The 12,771-nt window shown below is 39.9% G+C and overlaps 1 protein-coding gene across 2 annotated transcripts in view; it reads right to left on the bottom strand.

The window, feature by feature from the left end:
* GRIA3 (glutamate ionotropic receptor AMPA type subunit 3) overlaps positions 1 to 12,771 on the bottom strand; it is a 283,047-nt gene that overhangs the window by 105,720 nt on the left and 164,556 nt on the right. For both annotated transcript variants that reach the window (XM_047764735.1, XM_047764736.1), the window contains one exon: positions 5,513 to 5,566. In XM_047764735.1, coding sequence (XP_047620691.1) covers positions 5,513 to 5,566 — 54 coding nt within the window. The remainder of the gene's footprint in view (positions 1 to 5,512; positions 5,567 to 12,771) is intronic.

The following is a 12,771-nucleotide window of genomic DNA, read 5'->3' as shown; positions in this document are numbered from 1 at the left end:
GCTTGGTAACGAATTAGCTGAGAGACTTTGAACAAGTCCTGTATCTTTTCTGAGCCCATTTCCTGATCTCTAAAAATCTTGGGGAATTTGGTGGGTAAGAAGCCTCTCCTCATTGGAGTTCCAAGGTGACGAAAGGAAAAGTCCAAGGGAAACAGCTAGCAGAGCAGGGAAGGGTCTCAGACTGTCAGCTGGCTTCCCCTTGTCTCCCCAGCACAATGGCCTGCTCCTGTGGCTTTCTACTGCTGGAGGCTGACATGACCCAGTTTCCACCTGCAGGGCCCGAAACTGTCCCTGGCCCTGGGATGGGTCTCAGCATAGGCGAGGAGATTGGCGGGTCTTCTAAGGTAGAAGTTAACTGATGCAACACTGAATGAGTCCTACTATGGTTCCCAGTCTCCCATGGGCACCTCAAATGCTTGGAGACTTTTGGTTTTATTTGGGGGGGCTGGAGACTTTTGGTTTTATTTGGGGGGTCCTGAACATCTGTCGTTGGACCATCTCAACCCAGATCCCATTTGTTTTGTATCAACTGTTAGACAGTTTTCATGGATCCTCCAGATCTGCAGCTCTGTTTAGAACATCCTAAGGGCACTCAACACCTCTCTTGGCTTTTGCCATCCTGGACTGATTTGAAGTCTGCCTTGTGACTTTATATCCCTAAGGCTAATAAGGTTCTGGTTGTGCTCCCCCCATTATGTGCTCGGCTTTCATCCAGCTGCTGTGCCTATACTCTCACCCCTGGCCTTTTCTGGTCCAAACTGACTCGCCACCAGGGAAGAGATGAAGAGCTGGAAGGGACTTTGGACTGTTTTCCAGATTTTGGTCATTAACATATCATCTTTGCAGGTTTTTTTTTTTTTTTTTTTGCCATATAGGTGGGCCATCTGAGCCATAATTTACCTATTTTTCTTTGCATTGACTAAGTTTTTTTTTAAAATTTAATATTACTATTTTTTTTTTGTCTTTTTGTCTTTTTAGGGCCACACCTGCAGCATATGGAGGTTCCCAGGCTAGGGGTCGAATTGGAGCTGTAGCTGCTGGCCCATGCCATGGCCACAGCAACGCCAGATCCGAGCCACGTCTGTGACCTACACAGCTCAGGGCAATGCCAGATCCTTAACCCACTGAGCAAGGCCAGGGATCAAACCCGCAACCTCATGGTTCCTAGTCGGATTCATTTCTGCTGTGCCATGATGGGAACTCCAGCACTGACTAAGTTTTTTTTAACAAATAATCTACTTTAGTCTCGTAGAATTGACAAGATAGTTACCTTTTTCTAATACATATTTAATATAAATTCAAAACTAATCAGTTTAATAAGTTTTGGTATGTCCCACCTAAAATCACCCTCATGTACAGATGGCACACTTTGGGAAACACTGATGTGGTCTATGTCTTCATTTTACAGATTAAGAAACAAATTCAGAGAGGCTTGGTTTGTCACAAGCTAATTAGAAGAATTGGAAATCAACCTGTCTCCTAACCTTGGTCTAGTGGTTTTTTTTTTTTTTTATTATGCCTAGGGTTTTTCACACTATTATTGATATATATGAGAAATTAAATCACAATACACAACATGCCTGGGAATGCAGTATAAAGGATTGTGATCCTTCAAAGAAAGAGAGGTTGCTTGACGAACAGATTGTATACATGCTGGTTATCTCTGGTACTAAAGTAGAGAAACATTACCACCTTAGAGTTCTGGAAGAGGAAATAACAATCGTGAAACAACCCATAAAAAGAAACTACAGCACCGACTGATAGAGAACTTATAAGAGACTGACTGACTTCCATTATTGCCTTGTCTGCTTCACACCTGACCAGATCACATGTCTGGCCGGTGCTCCCAATGGAATCTTTTGTTTCTTCCAAGGATTTCGCTAAGTTAGAACTTTCTGCAGCTTGTGGTCCACTCTGAAATGTACAACTTGACCTGTGAAGGGCCTTCATTGAAGCATTCATAGAAGATTTGGGTCTTCTCACTTTGGAATTGCCACTAGGGAAGGTCTATGTGAAAGCACATAGAGGTCTGTGCCAGATAGACGGAAATTGGAAGCAAAGGAGACACTTGGGGCTCTGGTGCACGTGGTGTGAGTGTTTTTGGCTTTGTGTTTGTAGAAGAAGGCAGTGGTTCTATGCCATTGTTACACCCAGATTCAAATTAGAACTTGTTCCCTTGTATATGTGTCCTCAACTTTTGTCCAGCTGGCTCATCCTGAAAGGAAACATCTTAGCTCCACTTACCCTTTTTTGATCATCTAAATGACTTCTTAAATAGTTTTAGTTTGTTTTATGTATACGTGTATGTGTGTCTTTGGGGGCATTTTTAATCTGCTTTGAAAAATCTGGTAGCCATGGAAGGGATAATGTGTCTCATTAGTTTATCTGAGATTAGTATCGGTTTCTATCTGTATTGCTTATATGCTATTTGACAGGGTACAGGGACTAAGGGAAACACATGGGCTGGGTTCAAATGAAAAGAAGGTCACTAGAGGAAGAGAAGGGGTGGTGACTTGAAGCATGGTAAATGAATTCATGTTTTTGTTATCCAGACTGACATGACACTATATATTACATTCTCTCTGAGGGAACAGACTTTGCTTATTCTTGTAGTAGGCATCTTTCCAAGGTTTCATAATTCTGAGATCTGTGTTAGGCATCCAGTTTACCATTCTTTCCCCCAACTTTGTCCTAGTGCTTCTCTCTTGCAGTTCTGTCACTCCACACGCTTTCACTTCCCAGCACGTCTGGCTCTCAAAATTGAAACCAAAGTTCTGAAGGACTGTCAGTAGGATTAGGGAGGCACCATTAGACATCCAGAATGGAAAAGGTCTTTATAGGTCATCTGGTCACCTTAGGCCAACTGAGACAGCCATTGATGTGTACGGCGCAGGCTCAGATCTCCCTTTGACTTAGAGCCTGCCTCCAGGAGGTGAGTCAGCTGATAGTTTCCAACTGCAGGTGCCTTCAGGATTTGCCCCAGCTTTCAAGCCGGAGGTATGTGCTTCCCAGGCAGCTGCCAGCCAATGGCTGAGCAAGGATGGGGTACAATGACTCACCATTTCAGAGCACCATGGAGTTCTTCCGTGTGAAGTCTTTGCACTGAAGCTCCCAGTTGTGCTAACCTATGGTCTGAAGATATTATCAAACTTCCCCTTTGCTAATATCAGGCCTGTATTGTGGTATAAAGCACCCCCTTTCTACCTGAGTCCCTCGCCCTCTTATTTTTCACAGGTATTAACTCCCAATAAATGTCTTGCACTATTTATATCTCAGCATCTGCCTCCAAAGGACCAATCAATACATCAATGAACTCCTCACTCCCATCTGAGTTTTACAGTAAGGAAACTGAGGTCCTTAAAGCTAAGGCGGCTTACCTCAGGTCCCATAGCTACCTGGCAGCAAATTCAGTATGATAACCCAAACTTTCTGACCCTCCGGTTAAAGGCTCTTTCCCAAACTTCAATCATCCATATACCACTGCAAATGCACATACAAAACCCAGATTTTGCTGTCTCTATTCATTTCCATGCCATTGTTTACTTGACACATTTGACACGTTAAAAATGATTTCATTTGTTAAATCTCTAGCTTTGTGTGAAGTAATAATATTCATAAAATTTGGATTTTTTTTTTTTTTGCTTTTTAGGGCCACACCGATGGAATATGGAGGTTCCCAGGCTAGGGGTCTAATCGAGCTGTTGCCGCCGGCCTATACCACAGCCACAGCAACGCCAAATCTGAGCTGCGTCTGTAACCTACACCACAGCTCACAGCAACACCTGATCCTCAACCCAATGAGCAAGGCCAGGGATCGGATCTGCAACCTCATGGTTCCTAGTCAGATTTGTTTCTGCTGTGCCACAACGGGAACCCCCCAATTTGGATTTTTGATGTGTTAATTTAATGTTTTTCTAATACATAGTATATACATAATTTGCCATTGTAATAAAAAAAGTTTGTGGGTGAACTACTTAAATTCATCTCATGTGCCATTAGTGATGAGTGAACTCTAGGACATGTAAGGCAGAGGAAAAAAAGAGAGAGGGAGGGAGAAAGGAAGGAAGGGAGGGAGGGAGGGAGGGAGGAAGAGAGGAAGGGAGGGGTGCAAAATACTTATTGGTGATGAAGAAATGGTGAAAATCTGTCAATAACTGCCTCAGGTACTTTGTTGTGACCTCCATGTTTCTGCCAAGCCCTGGACTAACCTCTAGTGAGTCAACAAACATCCTTTAATTATCAGTTGTCTAAAAACAAATTGAATGTGCTCAGATGTCAATTAAGAATCAAGATTTCTTCTCTTAAAAGGGTTGATTCATTTAGCCCTAAAATGGCCTGAAGGGCTCCACTTGGAGCAATTTACTGGAGAAGATGCATACGACATTTCAAAGCAGTAGCTCTAATCTTCATCTTATCAAGTGTTTGAGTGTACACACTTCCTAAGAATGAGGTTTAAGTAACATTTCCTTTCTCATTTAAAAAAATACTCTTTATTAAAACAAAATAAGATATTTTTCTTTGATTTAAGAAATCTAAGAATATAATTACAATGATTTTTCACTTTTGTTGCTATTCTTTTGGTTTAAGAGCTCTGTAATGATTATGATTCTCTTGTGTTAATGAAATAAAATTGGGGCTAGAACTCATGTAATAATTTAATAGATTCTTAGTATCATCATGATAATTTAACATTCCTCTTTCATTCCATGGAGATAATATTATTCAGAACCTCTGCCAAACAGATATTACTGATTTAGAAGCCATCTTGTTAATTCCTAAACCAATTGTCCTTTTAGAGAAAGAAGAGCTATAAACCAACCTTGATGAAATACTAGCTTCTGGAATGTCATGAATTTTAGAGGCATGGGAAGTTTGAAGGTAAAGATTCAAGCTGTGTTTTCTTATAGGTAGAAAGGTGGCTATACACTTTGATAGGATCACTTAATGTGTCATGTTCAAACCTACTTTTCACATCTGGTCTGAAAAGATTTGGTAGTGGTCTGTTTCTAGGAAGACAGATCCAGTACTAATGTATACATACACTTTGTTTCACATTTCAAACCTGGTTACAATGATTTACATTGCTTTTTCCTTTTTTTAGGGCCGCACCTGCGGCATATAGAACTTCCCGGGCTAGGGGGTCGAATTGGAGCTGCAGCTGCTGGCCTACACACCACAGCAACACTAGATCCTAGCTGCATCTGCCACCTACACCGCAGCTCATGGCAAAATGGTTGACATTTCAAATCCAAATTACATTCAAGAATAATCAGTGAAGAACCATATCAAATTATTATTTTTTAAATGAGGAAAGAATGTGAGCTTCACAGCTAAAACAGAGACAGCATAATTGAAAACAAGGCTATTGCATTCAGGTTTTGGTATTTACGGACTCATTTCTCTTAGAGAACACATTAGGTTCTCCTTGTATTTCTTTTTGGGATAATTGCAGGTGACACAAACAAAATAGAATATATTGCCCTGAAAAACTTAAAACTCCGCTTGTTCTTACCAGGTTAGCAAGCATGTAGTGGTAACCTCTTGAATGTTTTCCCAGGATCACAACCTGCAGAAATAAAAAAAAAAAAAGGGAACTATTACTCAAAAAGGACATTTTTTTTTTTGGCTGTGCCAGTTACACGTGGAAGTTTCTGGGCTAGGGATTGGACCTGCACCCCAGCAGTGACCCAAGCTGCTGCAATGACAATGCTAGATCCTTAACCCGCTGCACCACAAGGGAACTCCAACAAGGACATTTTCAACTGCACAATCATTAGGATGGCTAGCACAAATTACTTTGTAAATAATCAACACAGTGTTAGGTCTTTTAAATATAGTAAGTAAATTATAGTTACTTGGGCCAGATTTCTTTTTGTTGTATTTTACTTTCAGGCAGAGGATATAGGAAGAATTGCTGATATGAAAGTTAAAAATGTCAACATCAAGGGGGAAAAAGCCCTTTAAACTTCCAGGTCAGTAGCATCCTTGTCACTTAAAATAGATGGCAAGAGTGACAAAGCTGATGATCCCTCACCCATGAACTTGATTTCTGTACTTAGCTGTTGAGCCGGAAAAAGGCTGAACTTTGCATACAAATTAGAAAATAGAATGTGTGGTACATTTTTTTTTCTTTATCTGGAATTCTTAGGGAATAGAACACACAAGGAGTAGGATTAATGGGATTTTCAGGTTAATCGAGGTAGCTTTTGCTTATTGAAAACTTTTCCACCTGGAGTGAGTTGAGAAAAAAAAAAAAAGACTTTTCTAAAACACTTGCCTGCCTTTTTCCTACCTTAAAGTAAAAGACTTGTGCACATCTGTACATCTTTTGGGACTGAATGTGATTGCCTTAGTAGTGGGGGGAGGAGATTTTCCCATAGGGGACATTTGGCAATGCCTGGAGACATTTTTGGTTGTCGCATCTAGGAGGGGTGACTAGCATCTAGAGGCCAGGGATACAGTCTCCGCCACAAAGAATTATCCAGCCCAAAATGTCTGTAGTGATGAGGTTGAGAAACCCTGACTGAGGGTCATCACTCTTAGCATAATTTTCATGAGTAACACTGTATTAATACTAAGCTTTACAGTTTGCAAAATGCATTTTTATTATCTCAAAATATGTCAGGGGATTGAATATTTTCCAACTAAATATATTGGTTGGCAGTTGGAAATTTTTGATGAAATACCTGACATAAGCTTATTTCCTTAGAGTTAAGTACAGGAAAATTTCTGATTGAAGATTTTATAAAATGTCATTTTATTGAGTATGGACTATGTGCAAAGTAGTATGCAGGAGTGGGAATGAAGAGGGGGATAACATAGAGGTTAAAAACCCAACGAGAGGCAGAACCAGGTTTTGTACATGACTGAAGCTAATATCATTTTAAAGGGCCACTTTAAGAAAAATAACAGAAAATTATGAATATAATATTTGGAATAGGGCCTCAGAAAGAGCCTGTGCAAGTAAGGGGCCATTAAACTTAACCTTCATGATATGTTTCTTTATGAACACAGTTGTCAAGGGATTAAAAATAACTTGAGAAAACAACATCATACACATATCTAACCAGAACTATATATAAAAAGGTGATAATGCTAATTTTAAAAACAACTGCCCTTAAAGATAGCCTATAGAATGGGAGAAAATAGTTGCAAGTGATGCAACCCACAAGGGCTTAATCTCCAAAATATATAAACAACTCATACAACCCAAAAACAAAAAGAACCCCAATTAAAAAATGGGCATTAGATCTAAATAGACATTTCTCCAAAGACAGACAGATGGCCAGTAAGCATACTAAAAGATGTTCGACATCCCTGATTATTAGAGAAATGCAAATCAAAACTACAATGAGGTACCACCTCACACCAGTAAAAATGTCCATCATTAATAAGTCTACAAATAACCAATGCTGGGGAGGGTGTGGAGAAAAGGGAACTCTCCTACACTTTGGTGGGAATGTAAATTGGTATAACTGCTATGAAAAACAGTATGCAGTTTCCTCAGAAAACTAAATATAGAACTACCATATTATCCAGCAATCCTACTCCTAGGCATATATTTAGAGAAAACCATAATTCAAAAAGATACATGCACCCCAGTGTTCATTGCAGCACTCTTTACAATAGCCAAGACTTGGAAGCAACCCAAATGTCCATTGACAGAGGAATGGATAAAGGTGTGGTACATATATTCAATGGAATATTACTTGGCCATAAAAAGAATGAAATAATGCCATTTCCAGCAACATGGATGCAGTTAGAGATCATCATGCTGAGTAAGTCAGAAAGAGAAAGACAAATATCATATCGCTTATATGTAGAATCTTAAAAAAATGATACAAATGAACTTATTTACAAAACAGAAATAGACTCACAGACATAGAGAACAGACTTATGATTGCCAAGTGGGAGGAAGGGATGGGCTGGGAGTTTGGGGTTAATAGATGCAAACTATTACATTTAGAATGGATAGACAAAAAGTTCCTACTGTAGAGCCCAGGGAACTATATCCAATCTTTTGATATAGACCACGGTGGAAGATAATATAAGAAAAGGAATATGTGTTATTACACACACACACACACACACACACACACACACAACAGGGTCAATTCACACAACATTGTAAATCAACTATACCTTAATAAATAAATATTCTAAAAACCCCTGCATTTGAGTGCCTAGTATATACCAGACACTGTGCTAGGGGCTTTATATGTAATCCCTAGACCACTTTAACAAATTGTCATTAGTTTCATTTTACAGATCAGGAATCTCAACCAAAGAGAGTTTAAGTGATTTTCCCAAGACCACACAGCTAAGAAATGCTAAAGCTGCTGTTAGAACCTGGTTATGTCTGCCTTTAGAAACCCATACTTTGGGCATGGTTTCTTAATATGTGCTAAATGTCAACTATCAATAATTACTCTAGATTCTTGGAGAAGAGGAAGAAGAGCTGTCTAAGGCCTGCTGGGATGGATAGGGAAGGCTTCCTGGAGGAGATGAGGTTTCAGCTGGCCCAGGGGAGCAGAACCATGTATTTAAATATGCTTATCATGCTGGGATTAGAAGCCCTCAAGTCACATACCGTCTGGGGTGGGGGGTGGGGGAGGAAGAGAGGGAAAGAGAAGGAAGGAGGGAGAGAGGGAGGGATATAGAGCTGTTTTCTATTAATTTAAAATATGAGCCCTGTGTCTGACTGATTATTTATGGAGGAAATGAAACGTTAATGAATGCTTGAGCAGGTGATTTCTCACACTGCCATGGCACAAAATGAGCTGTTAGGTGTCTATTGGGATGTATTCCTCAGTGTCCGCTTGTGGGAAACATTCTTACCGGTGACATTTGTTAACTTTTGATGGCAAGTTGGGGCCATACATTTGTTGAATTTTTAATTCACTGACAACCCTCAACATAATAAAATCAAAGGGTTTGAGTTCTACTAGAAAAATGAGCAAGATTCCTAAGGACATCTGGCAGAGCTCGAAGAGAAATAAAGAAGCAAGCCCTAAGGAAGCAGAGGAAGTCTGTTTCACCAGAGGCAGGGTTTAGTGTCCTTTTGAGCATGAAGCCACAGCAAAGATAAGTGTTGTTAGAAGAGGCTTGAAAGAGAACCAAGGAGCCCAGCCCTGTCAGATATTCAGCTTGATTGTGGGCAAATTACTCCACTTTCTCTAGCCTCCATTTCCTTATGGGACCAAGAGCCTGCCTTTTCCTATCTCAGGAGTGTTGTCAGGATCAAACTGAGTAAGGTCTACAAAAGTGTTGGGGATGGGCATTATGTACTTGTGTGAGGTTAAGTAACTATGGAAAGGCGTCATTCACTGAGATATTGTTTTTCCAGCTCAGAAAAACTTGAAGCTATTGGAATATTCGCTTTAACCCATGCCCAGTTGGTCTGTACAGAGCAAACTCACTTATTTGAAGGTAGCACTCTTACAGCATTACCCTTTCAAAATTTTGCTTAAACTGGAAGAGATGGGGAAGTTATCTAAAGATAGGAACTTTTAGGTGTCACAAAGCTGCTGCCTTAAAGGCTGTAATTATTTCCTCATCCTTGCTTTCAGTGCCTTCTTAACTCTGATTTAACACACAATTCTTAACGATCTTGATTTTCCAGCTCACAGTAAATGAAAAGTTACAGATTAGAAGGGGTGTATGTGGAGAGAGGGGGTGATGTTAGAAAGAGGGACATTAGCAGCAGAGGAAGTGACAGACTGGCTTAAAGGAGAAGGAGGAGTCCCCCTCCCCCCCAAAAAGCAGACAACGTTGCACTACACAGTATAATCATGGATGTTTAACGTGAGTGCCTGAGTCATCAGGGTATGGCTTACTGTGTTGAGTAATTCCTGCTGAAAAACCTAGGAAAATTATGATACATTGAGGGAAGGTTTCCATCAGAAAGGCTTAAATTTCCAATACTTGGAGTTCCCGTCATGGTGCAGTGGTTAACGAATCCGAATAGGAACCATGAGGTTGCGGGTTCGGTCCCTGCCCTTGCTCAGTGGGTTAAGGATCTGGCATTGCCGTGAGCTGTGCTGTAGGTTGCAGATGTGGCTCAGATCCTGCATTGCTGTGGCTTTGGCATAGGCCGGCGGCTACAGCTCCGATTAGACCCCTAGCCTGGGAACCTCCATATGCCGCAGGAGTGGCCCAAGAAATAGCAAAAAGACAAAAAACAAAAAAAAACCCCAAAAAAACCCCCCCAAAATTTTCCAATACTTAAGAGTATACTTGAGTTATCTTGAAATCTTACTTACGTAGGCCAGTAATGATCCTACTGATGGGAACTAAATGAGGCCTCACTGCAAAACGTGTCATGTTTTGCTCTTGGTCTTGCCTTTTTTAAAATTTTTAGTGCAGGGCTTGTGGGAGTAAGGGTGGGATGGGAAGGTTGTGTGTAATATGGTGCACAAAGGAGCTAGTTAATGGGAGCCGTTCTTGTTCAGTTAGTCTTAAATCTTTATTCTTTCCATCTGTTACAGATGAACAAGGCATAAATTGTACCCTCCGTTATTTAATGACTCTGGTAACCAAGAGAATATTCAACTTTGCTTTTACAGTAATTATAATAGCTCTTTCTGAATTAGTTTTAGAACTTCAAGTATAAAAGCTGTTTCCCAGTCTCCTGTGAAATTTTAAGAGGAAATACCAAGTTCTTGAATCCATGTTCTGTATTCATGGTGCCTTTGTAAGATTTGTTGGAGATGATGGGTGGCTTGATACGACAGCAGATATGACAAATGTGATAATGGAACATGTGTGAAATGTAGATACAATTCATTGTTTTAAGGAGATTTGTTGTTATGCCCGCAAATAGACCCTGAAAGAACAAATGCCCCCATCCTCATTGACTGAAACCTAACAGTTTCATTCACTGAAGAAAAAACTCTTCTATACTGACTCAGTGAACCATGCATATAGCAGAGCCTTAAATTATTTGGTAAAGAAGTCAGCGAATCATAATCTATCCATTTAGGGGAGACCTCCATTTACTGACTCTCCCATCCCCTTATCTGTGAAATTAGGGTCTGGGTATCACTGAGCAGTTAAAAATAATTCAGAAAATAAATCTTCAGTTGGTTTTCTACAGAAGAGGCCCTTTCTCTTCCAATTTAGTGTTTAATCTAGACATTTTTATAATTTTAGAAATTTGAAGTGAAATTGCTCCACAAGACTACTCCAGAGAGGCCCACAGACCCTTGGGGAGCAAAAGCATCTGTTTTTCTATGCTCACATTAAAAGAAAATACGTGTGTGGAAAGTGTCTATGATTTTCCCCCCTTAGATCCATCTGGTATGCAGATTAGGCTATTTGCAGACCTAAGTATCTACATGTTTGGATTTTCTACATTGGTGCCAAAAAAGGATCTCTGTATAAAGATTGATCTTGCTTTGAGTACAGAACATGCCTTGCCATTCATCCTAACCTGTTTCTCTTAAAAAATTTTTTTTTGGAGTATAATTGCCTGACAGTGTTGTGTTAGTTTCAGGTGTACAGCAAAGTGAATCAGTTCTACATATAAATATATCAATTTTCCCCCCATAGGTTGTTATGAACTATTGAGTAGATTTTCCTGTGCTATATGGTAAGTTCTTCTTCATCTTCCATTTTATACAGTAGTGTGTATATGTTATTCCCACACTCCCTTTGATTTAAGTACCCTGAGAATGTTTGGCGGGCTGGGGAGAGAAATGAGGGAGGTTTCTGATTTTAACACACCAGATTTACCTGCTGTATAAGGTAAGCTTTTAAGAAAAAGCTATTAGACCACATTTGTGCGTGTGTTTTCAAAGAGACGATATTTTTAAACCCCTCTCCCTTTCCTGCTCCTCAGTTACAAAAAAGTGCTATTGTTCTAATTTCAGCTGTGTTGGAAATTAAATGGTGGCATGCTATAGAAATCAGCCTCTGAATATGCCATACTTCCCAGAAGAAATCTTCCATCAGATAGGATAAAAGCCATTCATTTTCTTGAATGAAAACCCTGAGCTACTAAATTGCTTTAGTCTTAGTAAACATATATCAGAAGTCAATTCCTTTTGCATTATTTTCTAATAATCTCATCCTCTACACACATGCTCCCCTGTAACTGAATGACACTGCTTCATATTGCAGTCATCTGACTTGAATAAATGCACTGGATTAGTGAGGCAGAGAAGAACCAATCACCTGTACCAAAGTCAGCCCAATGGCAGTGGGGTGGGGGTGGAGCAGATGGAGAAAGGCCGAAGATTTTCACAAAGAAGAAAAATGGGAGTATAACTGAGAAACCTTATCAGTGCATGTACTGTCTACAGGGGAAGCTTATGCAGAGAGAAGGCCATTGAATGAGGCATCAAATAACATGCTAGGATGTGAGGATTAGAGAACAAGGATTTCACTAAGGAACATGTCTTGGGGAAGTTTCACTTCCCAGTCTTCAATATTGCATTCACGGTGCCTCAGTGGAACATATGGAAGATTTAAACAGTGGTAGAGGCAAAGAGAACATACAAATAAGAGGCAATAAATGGCCACAAGTAAATTAAAAGAGCAACAGATTATTCTTGCTTGGAGGAATAAGGAAGCACTTCAGGGCATGTTGATCTTGGTGCGAACACCTCATTCTATTAACCCTAAAACATTATTTCTCAGATTTCATTTCCTCACAAACTTCCTTAATGATTTGTGATCTATCCACAAATCACAATACTATTATTTTCTTAATATTTATCTTTATGGCTACTCCTTTACTCAAATTTAGAGGTGTCCAAAGCAATAATATCC

This window comes from Phacochoerus africanus, chromosome X, assembly GCF_016906955.1.
Source record: "Phacochoerus africanus isolate WHEZ1 chromosome X, ROS_Pafr_v1, whole genome shotgun sequence".
NCBI classification, from domain to species: domain Eukaryota; kingdom Metazoa; phylum Chordata; class Mammalia; order Artiodactyla; family Suidae; genus Phacochoerus; species Phacochoerus africanus.
The sequence above is the reverse complement of the archived record's forward strand: the minus strand, read 5'-3'. Positions and strand labels throughout refer to the sequence as shown.